The 18,092-nt window shown below is 40.6% G+C and overlaps 1 protein-coding gene across 5 annotated transcripts in view; it reads left to right on the top strand.

Annotated features, from left to right (window-relative positions):
- Positions 1-1,057: 1,057 nt before the first annotated feature.
- RABGEF1 (RAB guanine nucleotide exchange factor 1) overlaps positions 1,058-18,092 on the top strand; it is a 36,541-nt gene continuing 19,506 nt past the window's right edge. For 3 of the 5 annotated variants that reach the window (XM_030536167.1, XM_030536166.1, XM_030536170.1), the window contains exons 1-3: positions 1,058-1,150; positions 3,009-3,127; positions 17,320-17,504. In XM_030536167.1, the coding sequence (XP_030392027.1) occupies positions 3,038-3,127; positions 17,320-17,504 (275 nt within the window). In that variant the 5' untranslated portion in view covers positions 1,058-1,150; positions 3,009-3,037. Of the gene's footprint in view, positions 1,151-3,008; positions 3,132-17,319; positions 17,505-18,092 lie in introns of those variants that run through there. The other 2 variants (XM_030536168.1, XM_030536169.1) reach the window with 2 other exon arrangements.

Here is an 18,092-nt window from a genome sequence, read left to right as displayed (position 1 = left end):
ATAGTTTAAATGACTGACTATACTATAGAAAATAATCCTAGGTTCAAATTGCATATGAACATTCTTTATAATTACAATAACAGTCTTACAGACTGTTACAGCCCTTTAAATCGGTCCTGGTATAGCATGTGCAGCAAAAACAGTAGTGACTGACCTCAGACTTTAAAAGCAATGTAATGACGCTCTCACTCTGGTAAATCTGATATTTGTGACGTGAGCGTTCATGTCGATACGTTGCAGCTCGGAAAGAGGCAGCAACAACATCTTCTTTTATAGCCTGGATGAGATATTGTGCGAGTCCTTTTCATTAGCGCATTTGCCACCATTCCTTATTTTAAGGACTATTACAGATTTTAGTGAAACTGTCTCCATGTCTGGCATGTCAATGAAATGTCTCTGAGGATTGTTGGAGCTGTGAGGAGGGGACAGATGCATCATGCTATGGTGACATTTGGTGTGATACAGCAACTCCTTGGGGCAGCTGGAGACCAGCCTGTGCCCCCTGAAGCAGTAAGAGCTGAGTAACAGCCTCATCCTTCACAACAACATACTTATCACAATAGGAATCTAGGCCAGCAGTTCTCAAACTGTACTTTAGGACCCTAAAGTGGGCTGTAAACCTATTTTAATGGGGTCACTAGGGCCATATTGAAGGGCTGGGACCTGGGGCTGAAGCCTGAGATCCACCCGCACCTGGAGCAGTGGGTCTCAGGCTCTACTCCCCTCTGCCCCCACACGGCGTCATGTTGTAATTGTGGTGTTAGAATGGTGGTTGTGGTGCCACGAAGTGTGAGAACTGCTGATCGAGGCAGCCCCAGGCCCTGCTGGCTGCAACAGCCCATTGCCAATGGCACAGCTCTGCAAGCAGGGCCACTCCTGCAGCTCCAGCATGGGGACAGGGCCTGCTACCCCCTTCTCCCCATTCCCTGCCCTCTCCATCAGCCCCAGAGGCCCCCGCCCACTCCCCGTAGCCCTGCCCCTCTCTCTCAGGCCCCGCCCTGCCGTCGCTACCCGGAAGTGACGCCACTGCACGCACGCGCGCTGACGCAGTGGCGGGGCGCTGCCGGACCGGCCTGAGGGGAGGAGCGTCGCGGCTGCAGGCGGCGCAGCTGGAGCGGGGCTGAGACGCCGCCGCCGCCCGGGAGAGCAGGTGAGGGACGCGGAGGGGAAGGTGTCGACCCGGAGGGTCCCCTGCGAGAGGGAGCGGCGGCCCCTGCCCGGCGGGGCGTGGGGCAAGTGGGGCAGCCCCCGCGACGGGGCTGGGCTCTTCCTCCCGGCCAGGGCGAGCGTGGCGGCGCGGGGCCTTCCCAGCCCCGGGGGTGGGGGAGAGCGGGGCCCTTCCTGCCCCTTGCTAAGGGGCGCGGGCGGGCGGGAGCCTGGCCTGACCCAGTTATAGGGCCGGGGAGGGGGGCCCTCCCCCTCGCCATGTCACGAGCTCGCCCTGATCCACCCTGGCGGGCCCGGCCCGAAGCGGGAGGGAAAGACCATAGACCTAGTGCTGGGGTGTGTGGCTGTCCGTGCTAAGGGCCCCCGGGGGCTGCACACTCCGGCCCCATCCCACGTACAGGGAGGCTGAACTCTGAGCGAGTCGGGGTAAGACCGGGGTTCTCCAACTTTGGTGCTGGTGGCCGCTGTCACAGACCAAGCCTCTGAGTGTGACCCCCCCCCATACATGAGTAAGGCCTTTTAATATATTTAACACCATTATACATGCTGGAGGCAAAGCAGGGTTGGGGATGAAGGCTGACAGCTTATGACCCCCCCATATAATAACTGCATGACCCCGTGAGAGATCCTGACCCCCAGTTTGAAAACTTCTGGTGTAAGAGGAGGGGTGGGGTTGTGGTTAAGGCAGAGGACTGGGGCTCTGCAGCCCTGGTATCAGTTCCTAGCTCTGCTGCAAACTTTGTGTGTGTGACCTTTGGCAGATCTCTGCCCAAATCTTGAGTCTCTGTGTCCTAGTTCCCCATCTGTGAGATGGAAAAGCTTCCTTTTTTTCTATGCTTTGTCCATCTTGCCCATTTAGACTGTAATGTCTCTGGGATAGGAACTGTCTCTGACTTTGTGTGGTGCCTAGCACACTGGGGCCTCTATCGTAATTGGGACTTCTAGGTTGTATGATAATATAAATAATAACACTTTGTGACAATACTGGTGAAACATTGTTTGATCTTTCTGGTTGACTGCTGTTCAGTTCAAAAATATTTTATTGGTGCAGCAGGCTTTACAAGTGCTGTCAAAACATCAATGAAACCAAGGTTTGTGAGTCATAGGTGTATCTCAAGCTTCTGCCAAGAGCAGACTTCACAGCTATTTGGAGACATTGTGACAGTGGGGAAAGGCTTCTGCAGCTCCCTGTCATGGGAAAAGTCTCTGGCAGAGAAGAAGCAGCGGGAAAAGGCCCCTCTGCTGCTGACTGTTTCCCCATTGCCTCTTCTTGCCAGAGCTTTTCACCGACACATGTAGCTCCACACCACAGCGTGGACGCAACTTCTCACTGCTGAATGTAGCTACGCATACTCTACACGTTGCCCCAAGTGGTATGCAGTGTTGCCGTAGCCTTTGTCATTACTGTCCATTTCTGTTTTTTTGACTGGCTGCTCTATAATGAGGTGCTGTGCCTTTTCTTTTTTTGAGTATCTTGTACTTATGAACAGGCTGGTTTATAGGAAAACATAGAAACTGTATGTAATAAACTTCAGGTGATTTTTTTTCTCTTGCGTTAACTCTCGGGAGCGTGGAATAAATTTGCTTCACACATTGCACACACCAAGCTGTTTCTTCATCTTGACTTCCCAAGAGCATCCTAGAAAACTTTTCTACTGTCTCTTCTACTTTTGGTTAACAAATAATGTAACTTAATCATTCAAATAACAATTGATCCAGCCTTGAAAATTTATTATGGACACTTACTAGCTCAAACAATCTACTCACCTATCCATTTCTATGATAGCCATTTTAATATAGTTCTCTCTATATCAGGTTTGTTCTTTTTTTGTAACTTACACATGCATTTAGTGTTCATGGAAACTATAGAATGACAGCTTGGGAAACGGAAGTTACCTGTTTAAACACAAGACAAGTACAATTTGGGGCAGCTCCAATGCAAGTTTCTACAAACAGCACTGCAAGTACTTCAATCCCTACCTTCAGGGAGCACTTCTAGGGTTGAAAGAGTAGTGCAGTCTTAATGGCTAGTTCAGTCCATTGCCAAATACTTAGTGCTTCTACTGATTTTTCCAGTCAAGTTGCTAATAGTTGTCATGACTCTTACAATGTAAACGTGTGACCGTTGGAAGCAAGACTGGAATCATTACTGCTGTTTACACCAGGGTGAGGTCGGCATAGCTACATCACTGAGGGGTGTGGATTTTTCACATCTCTAAGAGATGTGGCTATGGCAGTGTAAGTTCCCAGTGTAAACCAGCCATCAGGGTTTTGTAGACCAACACTTTAAACTTCACCTGAAAGCCAGCAGGAAGCTAGCACAGACCCCAAAGCTCTGATGTAATGTACTTCCAGCAAGGAGCACCTCTCAGAGATGATCTTATGGCTAAGGTATTAGACTAGGACTCAGTCTTTTTGTGTTACTTTGGTCAAATCACTAAATCTCTGTGCCTCAGTTCTTCTCTGTAAAATGGGAATATTACTACTCCTTATTTCATAGAAGTGTTCTGAGGATTAAGTAGTTATGTGAAATGCTTAGATACAGTAGTGACGAGCCATAGAAAAACTTATAAAATTAATATGGGAGCCATGCTATACATTAAACTGGATAGTCTTAAGGGAAAGCTCCCTGTGTGGACTGCAATACGCTTTTTCCATAGACCCAGTTACTGCCTCTTTGGGAGATGAATTACCTATGCTGATGGGAGAGCCCCTGCCATCAGTGTTGCTAGTGTCTACACTGAAGTGCTACAGTGGTACTTCTGCAACATTTTAAGCTTAGACCTACTTTAAGTGGTCCAGGTGCCTGTCCCCTTGAGACATCACTTCTGTCCATGTGATACCACGTAGATTACAGTAAGAGGGAATCCACGCTTGTGGTCCCATGGCTTAAAAGGAAATGGTGCTCCCAAGGAAGGTTACTTGACTCTAGGAAGAAAGCCCTCCAACTAATATCTGTAAAAACTTGAAATTGTTGACCACCTGGGCATGCTCCAAGTCCCATCATTAGTATTTTGGGGAATGGAAGTGGGGAAAGAGGGATTGGGAAGAGATGTGATAGCTAGATCAGGAAGGTTTTTTATAGGATGATCCAATGGATTGCTATGATGGGGCAGATGTTTTTGTTTAGGATTTTTATCCTTTGTGTATGTGTGTGTGTGTTTTACATTGTGCAAAAGACAACTTGAAGTTATGGATGGGTGCTTATTTTAAATTTATTTCAATTTATAATACAATCTAGTCTGCAAGTCTTCCTCAGCGTCCCCTTCTCTTGCTGCCATTTGTCATAAACTCCTGTTAGGCTTTGTCTCTCTGTATATCATTGATGTACTTCAAGTGACCTAAACTAGTCCTCAGACTGTAACATACAGTCATGCGTGTAAAAAGAACAGGAGTACTTGTGGCACCTTAGAGACTAACAAATTTATTTCAGCATAAGCTTTCGTGGGCTACAGCCCACTTCTTCAGATGCATAGCTTGTGATACCGATAACACTTAAGTCAGGTGCACGTATACACTAAGAATTGGATATCAGATGTCAGCTCCATAAAACTGCTTCTCTCTGTCTACAAGCGGGCAAGCAACATAATGATCTAGCATTTCGATAATATATATGTGGAACAGAATAACTGACACGTCAAAAAGCTTATCTTCCATCTGGATTTTTTGGATCAAAATTAATTTAAAAATGCATATTTAATGTGATACTGAATTGTTTCCTTTCTTCTCAGTTATAGCAGGAAGAAATTTTTAGGCATATATGGTGTGTGATTCTCATAGACTCATAGACTCATAGACTCATAGGTCAGAAGGGACCAATCTGATCATCTAGTCTGACCTCCTGCACAAGGCAGGCCACAGAACCCCACCCATCCAATTTTATAACAACCCCTATCCCAGGATAGAGTTATTGAAATCTTCAAAATTGGTTTGAAGACCTCAAGCTGCAGAGAAACCACCAGCAAGTGACCCGTGCCCCATGCTGCAGGGGAAGGCGAAAAACCTCCAGGGCCACTGCCAATTTGCCCTGGAGGAAAATTCCTTCCCGACCCCAAATATGGCGATCAGCTAAACCCTGAGCATGTGGGCAAGACTCACCAGCCAGCACCCAAGAAGGAATTCTCTGCAGTAACTCAGTTCCCATGCCATCCAACAACTCCCCGCAGATCATTGAGCAGACCTATCTGGTGGTAATCCAAGATCAATTGCCCAAATTACAATCCTATCATAACATCCCCTCCATATACTTATCAAGCTTTGTCTTAAAGCCAGGAAAGTCTTCTGCCCCCACTACTTCCCTCGGAAGGCTGTTCCAGAACTTCATTCTGTTTGCCTCCTTTTCTGTATGAGGCACACAGGTTCAAGATGTAGGCACTTGAGTGTGATCTGTTAGTTCACTATGTTCATGGCCTCCATGATGGATAAAATATTCATCATTAAAGATGGTAGCTGAGAAAGATCTGAGATCCCATAATAAGATATGCAGACAGTTGGCGTGTAGACAAATTAAATTGTGGTTTTAGCTTGCACTGTCAGCACTGCTGAGGGTGGTGCTTTATTTACATATAACTCTTTTTAAATTACCTTTTTAGAGTTGGAACAAATAATGAATTATGTTCACTAAGATTCATAAAACTTGTGAAGCCTGGTGACTGGCACACTGGATTCCAGAAATGCTAAACAGTGGATGTAACTTCCTTTGGCAAATATTGTTATGAAATCTTATAGTGATACTTCATTTCCATGTTATCAATATTCTTACCTAGCATTGTTGCTTTAAAGTAGTGCTTGAGCAGTCGTTTGAATTCTGAATAAAAGATAAAACAATTTTACTAAAATCTTTTGACTGTCTTCCTAGTGAACATATTTAATGGGCTGTAGTAAATATGCAAGAAAATAAACTTGGTGGTTGCGTATCTGATTTCTTAATATTTTTAGTATGAATTGGTTGCTGATTAAGTTTTGGTGATTAAGTGCTGGTTCTGAACAATGTGGTTACTGTATGATTGGGTTGATGTTAGCTTGTTTTGAAGTTACTTAGTTTTCATAGAACCATGGATGGAAAATATTTAAGTCATCTTGTCCCTCCCTTCTCTGTGGAGGAAACTGGTTCCCAGTTTATTACAAGAACATGCTAATTACATGCCTAAATGATTATTGTAGAGTAGTGTGTGAATCATGAATACTTAAGCACTTACATGACTTATAAGAAATTTGTGCCATGCAATTCAATGATTGCTGCTTTGAACTGAATAAATATTTGAATAGTGATTGAAAATAGAATGGCTAGTTACGGCAATCTTATAAAGACTTGTGGCATTTAATTAAAAGAAAATTACTTGAGGTTCGCAATCGCTCTTCTGAAGACACTACTGGTAATAATGACATTATTGTTTTCACACAGTCTTAGCCAAAGAAATTCTTGCTTTCTAATGGACGCCTTTCTCCTTTTTGAAAATTTCTGTTTTCATTGCCTTTGGTCTGTTTGGGGATGGGTTCATTTGGGAATGTGTCTTTATAGCCTCGTATACAACGTTTTTTTCCACTGTCACAGTAGTACTGGTACAGCTTTACCGCTGCTAGCTCTCACGTGAGTGTTAGTGTGGACCTGCTGCTGGCAGATACCGCTGTGTCATTTTGATCTGCCCTGGGCAGGGTTGGACAACTTGATGGCTAAAATCCAGAGATGCCACTCTATATTAGACTAGACTTTGGTAGAAGATGTTGCTTTGCAGTAAAGACACTATGGTAGTCTATCTTGTAGATTTGTACATGGATTCAAAGGCCTGGTCTGTGCTAGAAAATTAGGTCTGCTTAACTAAATTGCTCAAGGGTGTGAACATCTATACCTCTGAGCAGCCTAGATAACCAACCTAAATTCCACTGTAGCCAATGCTAGGTCCACAGAAGAATTCTTCTATTATTGCCTCTCATATGCTGATGAAGAATTCTTTCCAGCCCCGAAGATAGTGGCTGCACTGAAGTGCTACAGCTGAAACACTGTAGCATTTCAAGTGTTCAAAGTATGCTGTGAACTAGTGGTGAACCCTACCTGAAACCTTTCTAATCTGGTGTGGATTCAATCTGTCTTTCCTCCATTAATAAAATGTAAAGCATCAGCTGATATCTTGGCAAAATGTTTGCAGTCTTCCTCACCCTTCCCCTTTCTCATCTTGCTCTGAGCTTTAAAGCTTAGCACCCAGAACATGACAATCAAGCAGTCTTGATGTTTGTTTTGCACCAGGTGTTCAAGAAACTTCCTTTGAAACATTTTTTGACCAGTTCTAATTAAAATAATGATGTCCATAGTGAAATTCATTCTAAAGCATGAATAGTGTCATAGAGGTAAGACTTAAAAAAAAAAATAAAAAAATCTGGAACTTGGGCAGATCAGTCTAATACAGAGGTTCCCAAAGTGGGGTTCACGAAATGTTACAGGGGGTTCTCAGGAAAAAAATTCCCTAATGGCGGACAGAGCTGTCCCTAGGGACCCCGTCGGGCAGCATGGGACTAGCAGCCTGGAGCCCCCTGGACTTCGAAGAGCTAAGCAGATCAAAGCAAGCATATCTATCACACTGAGGAGATTTAAAGTTCAAGACTCTTTATAAGAAATGAAAAGAAGTGGATAGTTTTGCTGTTTTTAAAATTAAATAAGCAGCTAGTATTATTTTAAAATTATTATGAAGAACAAGTTTAAGATTTGTTGTAACGTGTTGCTTGCCTGGACTGTTCAAGACCTGAATGCTTGTGTAGGAGGAACTCTGAGTTGGCTTCTTAAATACCTTCATGCTGTGTCACATCTTGTACTCCTTGATGAAACATAGGAGCCTTGTCTTTTATAACAGGCTTATTCAAAGCGATACAAGCTATGAAAGTGAGATCTTGGAAGAGAGTTGCTGTTTTCATAATGTAATAAAAATACTGTAATGATAAATAGTAATTAATAATACATAGTGTGTAATAAGCATGTCATAAAAACAAATTTTATATTTCCAAGATCATTGCTTTTATAATTTATATTCAGGTAAAGGAGAAAATCCCTTTAAATATTCATTTTTAGGAGGGGATTCACGAGACTTGAGATTTTAATGAAAGGGGTTCACAGGTTATTACAGTTTGGGAATCACTGGTCTAATGGAAAGAGCAGTCTGGATTGTCGCTGAGGAATGTGATAGAATTTAGGAATACTTCTGAGTCTCTTTGCTTGTTTCTGGAGATAGAGGATAAAAGCTGTAAGGGAGGGATTCAGGAGTCAAATGATAAACATGTTGGGCCACGTGGTATTTTACTGCTGTTGGTCATAAATTTTAAATGCTGGCATACACCTAGTGTACCTAATTTAATATGAAAGTGGATGGCTTACCTTTTCCTACTAGTCTCTTTGGGGTTTTTTTGGACTTTCATGCATATTTTAAAAAACGAAACATTTGTTTGAACCTGTGTAACTGAAATACCATTGTTGACATCTACTACACTCCTACAAAGTCACTTCTTCAACCTTCAGAAAGCCCAGTGTTATTGCTTATGTTAAGGAAAAAATTTTCATGTATTGTAATTACATAACTGATTTGTACAGATGCTGTCCCAGAAATCCAGGGTTCATTTCTGCTTAACTCTGTCTGATTTCTGGGTTAGTTTTTGTTCTGCTGTGCAAGGATGACCCTAAAGAGAACTTAAATACTGTCTGAATAATAAACTGTTATATATTTTAGGAATGTCATCAGTTTCACTGGCTGTGAGGGTGAATTTATTTGCCTGTGCTGCTCCTTGGAAGGAGAAGAGATTTAAATTTAGGGATCTGGGGGAAAACAAAACCAAAACAACTGTCAGTGACAGTATATGGTCCTGCTAGTGAAGGCAGGGGACTGGACTCAATGACCTTCGAGGTCCTTCCAGTTCTATGAGATAGGTACATCTCCATATATTATTATTAAAGAGGCTAGGAGTTTTTAGCTTGGAAAAGAGGAGACTAAGAGGGGATATGATATAATATGTGGTGTGGAGAAAGTGAATAAGAAAGTTATTTGTTTCCACAATATAAGAACGAGGGGCCACCAAATGAAATTAATGGGCAGCAGGTATAAAACAAATAAAAGGACATTCTTCACACAGCACAGAGTGAACCTGTGGAATTCCTTGCCTGAGGAGGTTGTGAAGACTAGCACTATAACAGAGTTAAGTCCATTAATGGCTATTAGTCAAGATGGGCAAGGAATGGTGTCCCTAGCCTATGTTTGTCAGAGAGTGGAGATGAATGGCAGGAGAGAGATCACTTGATCATTACCTGTTAGGTTCACTCCCTCTGGGGCACCTGGCATTGCTCACTGCTGGCAGACAGGATACTGGGCTGGATGGACCTTTCATCTGACCCAGTATGGCCATTCTTGTGTTCTTATGTAAAAAGCTTGTAAAGGTTACTTAAAGGAAAGGTGGCAGAAAATAATGTGATTGAAGTATGACTTTTACATGATAAATTCTAGAACTAATGTGGATGTGTTAATTAACAAATAACAGTGCTTTCCCTGAAGTCACAATTCTGCCTCCAGTCCTTGTAAACACTGATGTATCCTGCAATGTATTTTGATTATATAACTGAAAAGGACGCCATTACATAATCTTAGTTGTGAGAAATTCTATTTTGATGATGAAGGTGCCATTTGTGTACATTATATTAAGGCTGAGGCCACAGCATGATTTTTCTGTAGTAGTTCTGGTAATTTTAGTGGATCTATCATAGGTTTGGTGCTGTGTGTTTGTAGATATTTTGCAATCTGTGTTCCATATGAAAACTGATAAAATATAGTCTCTTGTTCCTCTTGAGAGAGCTTTATTATTAGCACAAAATGTACAATTTCCCAGAAGAAATAGCAAATTCCATGCTATTTCAGTGCCTGTTGTACAGTACTGACAAATGTGGTCTTGGGGATTTATACAAATATGATTGGGGGAGGGACCCTTTTTGAATTTAAGGCTGGCCTTGTATGTTACGTAACTGACTTAGAAATAAAGCTATTTGCTGTGGTGTTGTAGCCTTGTTGGTCCCAGGATATTTGACAGACAAGCTGGGTGAGGTAGCATTTTTTATTAGACCAACTTCTGTTGGTGAAAGAGACAAGTTTTTGAGCTTGCGCAGAGTAGTTCTTCAGCTCTGGGAAAGGTTTTTAGTGTCACAGCTAAATACAAAGGTGGATGAGATAAGGAGTTAACGTTGCAGGAAACAATTCAAGATGAAGTGGGCAGTTAACAGTTCTACAGTCATAGAGCAAGGAAGGGTTAGTGGATTACATGTTGTAATGAGCTATAAATCCAGTGTATTAAGTCCATAATTTTTAGTATCTAGCAGAGTTATGAATTTAAGCTCCCAGGTTCATCTTTTGAAGATATTGTGCAGGTTTCCATTGAGGGTAAGGACTAAGAGGTCAGATATAGAATGATCGTTTTATGAGAAGTGCTTGCCTGCAGTTGATGTGATGGGTTTTTTTTTCTTTTATAATTTCTCTGTGTGAGTTCTTCCACTTTGTCTCTCTAGAAGTAAAGATAGTGTATACATTCACATGAAGTTTCTTTTACAAGGTGCATTCTTATTATTATCCTAGTGATTGTATTGTGAAGCAGTGTTCATCTGAGGGTTGCACGTTCAGTTTCATTAGGATTTTAATGGAAGATGTTTGTGGAGATAGGTTTAATATGCGTAAACTGATCACTGCAGACTTTCTTTAAAGGAAAGTAAGATAAGAAAATCGTGATGTTCTTCTGGTTGCACTTCCTATTTTACTGTGAGCTAGCTAGCCTTGTATCTGTGTTGCTGATCAGTTCGGTTTGATATGCAAATAACTAATGTAACTGTCCAAAAGTTGGCTAACTTCTAAAACCAACATTTTCAAGAGCCTGCTAAGTTTGGACATCCAACTTGAGACAGCCCCCCTCTCCCCTCCTCTTCTCTCACCCCTGCCCCCAAGAAGATGAACCAGTGAAATTCTGGCTGAAGGCACTGGAAGCTGAAAGTGATCAACACTTGTGAAAATCAGGCCCTAGGTTTCAGGTTGGGCACCCAAAGTCAGCCTGACACTGGTTTATCTTGGCTAAAGGAGGAGTTGTACACCTTCCATCTTTTTAATTATGCACTTCATTGAAATAAGCTTTTTTACACAAATGGAATCAAGACCTTTACACATCTGAACATTTTCTTTTGTAAATTAGGGGAAAAATGAGTCTGGGTTCAATATTAACTTTTTCATGTGCTACAGAAAATCCTCAAAGATATTAGTTTATTTAAATGGGTGAGTCACAGAAAATCATCGAGCTCCAGGCAAGCAGTCTCCTGCAAAACACAGTTTTGCTGGCATTGGCTTGGATTGTCTCTCCTTCTCATTATGACTGCAGTAATTGAAACCCTGCACTTTTTCCATTACATGTTAACTTCAGCTATAAGTTTGGGAGAGAGTCAAAGAAGAGGAGCTTTCACTGCTTAGTAAGAGGAACTGTCAGGCAGAGATATAGCTGACTTTCTCTCCTGAAAAATAACATGCATTTCAGTATCCTCTTAATGTTCCCATTGAATGATATAACTTTGTTTAATGAAAGAGCAGTGGCTTGCTGTACACTGTACTGTTATGGAAGGATAAATCTGATAGTGAAAGAATTTGGGGTGGCAGGGAAGAGTAAACTCAAATTAGATTTGTACCCATAAGAAATTAAAGCGAATATTTTAATAAGTAAATCAGTCTTTACTTCTCAGCAGCATAAATAGGTGCCTGTAATCCCACAAAGTAAAATATTGAGAGTTGCTTCAGATTTCCCTAAATTTTTCCCCTCATACTACATTTTAAAACTAGACTGGAGAAACATTAGAAAATTCACATTGAGGAAACAATCCTGCATTGGCAGGAAGGTGGATTAGATAACACAAGTCTTCCCCCATCTCCACTTTGAATCTATCATCATCCATTTGTATATTGGAGACTTTTCCACTGTTCCTCTTTCTTTTACATTTCTAATAAAAAATAACTTAAACAGATCAGTATAGCAAGTAAAAAGCCATTTCACAGTTAAACCACAGATTCTTGATGCACTTATTCAGACATCTTGCCAAATCTGTAAATATTCTAAGATGCTTATTGAAAAAAGCAGCACAACTTGGTTCTTCTTTCATTACATGATTTTGATGTTGCAGTCCCCGAATATGCTTGTAACATAACACATCTTCATACACTATTTAACAATGATCCACAAGCATTTGCATTGCTTATGATATTACACTAATCTGAGAGAGGCTAAGTGCTGCCATCCTAACAGTTCAGAGTGACAGAACCATTGGTAACTGACTATTGCATGTTAGATTGACTAGATACAGGCCTGAGTGCACTCATGGCAGTAAGTGCTCAGTTCATCTCTGTGATGTCCTATTCCTTAATTGCCAAAGCAGCAAAGGGGTGGGCACAGAAATGCGCTATAATGCACCACAACACTACGCCTTTCCTCATCCCTATACTCCCAAGTAAGTCCATTTACCTCCCCCTGGTGCTCTGGCACCTATTTGTTGCAACTCTCAACTGTATTGTGTGTGGAAGTTTGGAGGGGAGTGGATCCAGATTGACTGACTGGGTCACAGAGGGGGCCTCCTTTCTGGAGTATGCCTGAACTACTCCTATCTTCCTCCTAGAGGGAAATGTAAGAGAAAGAAACCATAAGTTTATCTACAAAAAAGGAACAAAATGATGCAATGAAGTCAAATCAATAAACTAATGAAGTCAAGTTCCTCCAGAAGTGGGCTCCAGACAACAATTGCTTGTATGTAATGCATTCATTTAAATACAAAGAAAAGACCCTATCACAGAAGCACATTGAAGGATTGGAACTAGAATTTTAAAATGGAAAGCTTCAAAAACAAAACAAAGGGATTGACTATCCAGTCATGTAGTCCCAATAATGACCTTTTCTCAAGAGGATAGTAATCTGTACAGATTTATGTACTACAGACAATATTGATAACTCAGTTATGTGGTTATATTTGTACCATATATAGCTGACTTTTTTATATGGAAAATTAAATTAATGTAAGGGTTTGAATGAAATATGAACATTGAGCTGCAGATTCAGAAACTGACCACACAACAGATTGTTTAAAAATGAGAAAAATGTTCCGGAAAAAAATCCCTTTAAGAAAGTTGCCTAACTTGAGAAATATGACGTGATACCATCTTGTTGATTCAGGGCGACTGTTTCAATCCCTGGACGTTTAGAAGAGAGGGAAAGGGACAGTTTGGTGTCTTTTAGTGGCTTGGCTGTGCAGATTTCTTATGTAAGTCTCTCCAGAAGGAGAGAGTACAAGAAACAGAATTGTTTTGGCCCTTCCCTCGTCTAGAACTTCTTCCTCAAATAAGGATTCATTTAGCTACTTTAAAACCAAGTTTCTGAGTTTTTACATTGAAAAGAATCTGTTTTTTTTGTTCTGCTGTACAGCAGAGCATTTGCAGCACACCAAACAAATCTTCTTGGCCCTAGTATCTGGTTTTTCCATTCTTTTTAAAGCAATTGAAGGTCTGTTTAGATATAGGGAGCCAGATTTGACTGTATCTCTGAACCTTAGAGTTGCAGAAAGCTGAGGTAGGGTCTGCATCACTTGGATGTAAACAAGCCCTTTCATAAAGCAAGAAATGATGCAAGCTCACAAGTGGTTGGAGGGTTTTGTGTGTGCGAGCACCTTCACTTTGCATCCCTCATTTCTCCAAATTCCTTCTTCATTGAGTCTCTCAAGCACCATCCTGCTCTTGTTAGCCAAAGAAATTTAAATTTCTAGATGTGGTCCATGGACAATACTGAAATATTATTCTTGTTACAGTAAGGAATGTAGGTGAGTGTGTGTGTGTGTGTGCGTGCTGGGGGGGTGGTAATTTGAGATGATAGTTGCAAAATATATGGCTTATTTCCTAGAATGGTTAAAGCAATCTTACAGAATGGATATAGAATTCATGTTAGAATATTCTAGGTAAAATCTCTTCCTTAAACCTCCCAATAACGTACAAAATTGACATGTTTTTCTTCAAGCTGATCCTTCCACTGACAGTCAGCTCAGTGTTGATGGAAGCAACTGAAGTGTACATTGTCACTTTCAAAAAACTATTGCTGATGCAATGTGAAAAGCCGAGCTTGGTTAAAGCAAGCACCTGCGGTATAATAGTCTAATACAAAAAATAATTATGCAGTTGTTTCAAGCTTTCGCTTGAAATTTGGCTGATTAAACATTATTATTTTAGAAAGAAGACTTAATGCTAAGTGGGAATAGTTGCAGAATAGTTTCAGGGTTTCATTTCCCCATTCTCTAGGGCTGTGATTCTAAGATTCATTAATCAATTATACATGTGATAAAAAGGAGAAATTTCCTTTTGAAGAATTCATTGAGCTCCTGGTTGCCGCGCTTGCACGCATCTAACACTTGGGGTTTGGTCCACTAGATAGCAAGGCACCTCAGTCAGCTGTTCTGTATGCCATCAGGAATTAAACATGGTGACTTAATCTGTAGGAACAAGAAAGAGGAGATGGTTTTCATACTTAAATCTTTATTTTTGTCTAATGACTTTCTCATCACTTGTTTGTTTATTTATAATTTATTTTTCCATTATGAATAATGTAAGGTACAGGCGAAGCAACAGCAATCACTACTATTTAAACTTAAAATATTCCCTCCCCCCCACACACTATGAAGTAAAAGGATTAACATCTAAAAGGTAAAACTGCCCTGCAATTTTTGTTATCATGGTTTTTGCCCCTCACGGTGTCAGGTCCATATAAACAGGGAGATAAAGCTTGGCATATATAACTGTTATTTCCAAATTGTAGCCATTCAAAATGAAAACTATTCCTACCAGATATAGGCCCATGTTAGGAAATCCTCTTAAGGAATCAAGATTGTTGCTCCTTTCTCAAAGACTGGAGAAAAAAGGGGCAAGAGAGAGAGGAAAAAAAAACCCATGACCGTTCCCCCACATAAAACCTTTAGTAGAATCCTGAATTGGTTCCTCCTTGAAGTAGTTTGGTTTCTCTTCTGTATCAGTTCTCTTAAAATCTCTTTCCTAAGTCATTGGGAAATGTCGAACATTGACATAGTTTTAAAAAAAAATAGTCTCTTTATATACAGTTTAACCTGGTACAGAACGTGTATGTCACTTTCCGTACTAGAACACTGGTTCATGGATGGCAATGTGGGGGAACAAACTGGTTTCTTCTTTCTTCTGACGTGAAATAATGCTATGTCTCTCTAGATATTTTAGTTGCTGAGCAAAATCAAACAAGCTTAAAACATGTTTTTTTATCCACAACCTTTGTATGTGTGAACTTCAGCAGAATTGGAAAGACTTTGGTCATGTTCTTTTCCCCTGAAGAATCCTTTCCAATTAAGGGCTACTATTGGATTAAAAATCAATTCAAGAAAAAACATCTAACTTAACACTTAAATTAAAACAATTTTTAAATAAAAATTATTTTTCACTATGCTAGTTTTCATTTTTGCATTTAACTCAGTCTAGTCCAGATCAGCTATGTGTGGTCAAGTTCCTTTTTCATGTTCCCTTACAGTAGTCAAACATCATATTTTAGGGTGGGGCTGTGTTTATGTACGAGGTTGTTCAGATCCAAGCTCTAATGTTAATATATGTGTAGTGCTTTAATATTGAGTTGCTTATGTTTAGTCATACATGAATTTATGTTGGTTTTGTCATAAATGGAGCAAATTTGTTGATATTAGAGTGAAGCTATCAAACAGTTAACTGCTTCATCACTGAAACTGTCCTTGGGACAAGCTGTCCTAACCGAGTAAAGAAATGTACACAATTTATTTTCAGTCTGTGTGTTTGAGCCAAATTTAATTCTTTTCAAACAGTTCAGAGGTTTGGGTCAGTAAATATACTTTCATTTGTCTTGTTCAGTATTTCATCAAATATTTTAAAAATCTGGAAGTTGAGACCTACTGCTAGATAATGAATACTTGACTCTTCAATACTATGAGACAGTGGTGCAAATACTGATTCTGACTCGTATAGTCTCACTGAAGACAAAAATGAGAAAAATGAGCAGGAAACTAGGGATCTGGTTGCTTATTAAACTCTTGGATCAGTGTTAGATGGTTGTAAATTTCTTCAACAGAAATATTGCCTTATTTCATGCTATAATGGCTGAGAATATTGGATCTGTGATATGTCTTATTAGTAGGGCCCTATCACATTCAGGGTCCCTTTGGTCAATTTCACAGTCATAGGATTTTAAAAAATAATAAATTTCATTATTTCAGATATTTAAATCTGAAATTTCACTGTGTTGTAATTGTAGGGGTCCTGACCCAAAAAGGAGTTGTCGGGGGTGGTGGTGCAGTTTCAAGGTTATCGTAGGGGAGGTTGCGGTACTGCTTCCCTTACTTCTGTGCTGCTGCTGGTGGTGGTGCTGCCTTCAGAGCTGGGAATCTGGAGAGCAGTGGTTGCTGGTCAGGGGCCCAGCTCTGAAGGCAGAGCCACTACCAGCAGCACAGCAGTAAGGATGGCATAGTATGGTATTGCCACCCTTACTTCTGTGTTGCTTCCTGCAAAGCTGGGCCCTCAGTCAGCAGCCACCCAGCTCTGAAATCTAGTAAATACAAATACATCTTGTATCTGTTCTTTAAAGACTCATATATTTTACTATATTTGACATTCTACTGCCTTGCACATTGTGTAATCCCTCATACCCACATACTACCCTGGTGAGGGTGGACTGTTCTGCGTTGGTCACCTTTTACATTTTTTTCAGAGTTGTATGACTACACAAAGTGCAAGTCAGTGAAAAATCAGACCTCCTGTATTAATAGTTGACCTGTATGTAGCACTTTACATTGACAAAAGTGGTACACATTTACATTCATCCTGTTGCTGTTTTGGTACTGTATGATTGTGTAACCATCAGACGTGGGTGTTCTCTAACTAGTGAAAATTGCCCTGGCTTCTCTAGCCTTTGTGTTTTTACTACTTGAATTATTCAATAATTAGAGAGAAGGTAGTGTCTCTCTAAGATAAATGGACTCTTCAGAATATATATACTTCTTTATCAAAGTATTTTCACTACATTTCTTTTAACATCTGTCAACAAGTTTCTCTTCTGTTCTTTAACCCTTTTCTCTTTAAACAGGAAGAAATGAGCCTAAAGTCTGAACGCAGAGGAATTCACGTTGATCAGTCAGAGCTACTGTGCAAGAAAGGATGTGGTTACTATGGAAACCCTGCTTGGCAGGGCTTCTGCTCCAAGTGCTGGAGAGAAGAGTACCATAAGGCAAGGCAGAAGCAGATTCAGGATGACTGGGAGCTGGCCGAGCGGTAAAGATGCCTCTTTATTCCTTCAACCCTTGCAGTCAGATGGCTTTGCTGAACAGTATGGCCATCTTTTATTTATAGTCCTTTTTACCCTTGTTGCCTTCAGTTGCCAGCTATGGGCTTTGCCCGGGGAGACAGAATCAAATTTCTGATGCCAAGGAAGAAATTTGTAATTTGTGACATTTTTGCATTGCTATGTGGTGATAAGGACAGCAAAACAAAAGCCCAATAAATATCCTGCATAAATCTACATGATAAAGTCTGGAATTCCGTAACTAATATTTGGCAGTGTGCAAACTCTTTTTAGGACCATTTTATTTCAGCCTTTTTTCTCAGATGCTGATTAAATACATTATAGCTGATTATACTTCTCAGCTAATATGTTTGTCCTGGCAGTAGCAAGAATTAAAAATGCCACCATTTTCAGTATTACCTGAAATTCATAGTTCCTCTGCTGTGAAACATGGTCATCAGCATCTTGGGGTTAGCCAATAATTAATACGAAGTTTCAGTTTTCAGTACTTTTGCCAGCTTTGCTGATAAAGTAACTAAAGTAAGTCTTGTTTCTTTAATATAGGCTTGTCTACCCTG

The sequence above is a fragment of the Gopherus evgoodei genome, chromosome 17 (genome assembly GCF_007399415.2).
Source record: "Gopherus evgoodei ecotype Sinaloan lineage chromosome 17, rGopEvg1_v1.p, whole genome shotgun sequence".
In the NCBI taxonomy this organism is placed as follows: domain Eukaryota; kingdom Metazoa; phylum Chordata; order Testudines; family Testudinidae; genus Gopherus; species Gopherus evgoodei.
This window is presented reverse-complemented; position numbering and strand designations above follow the sequence as displayed.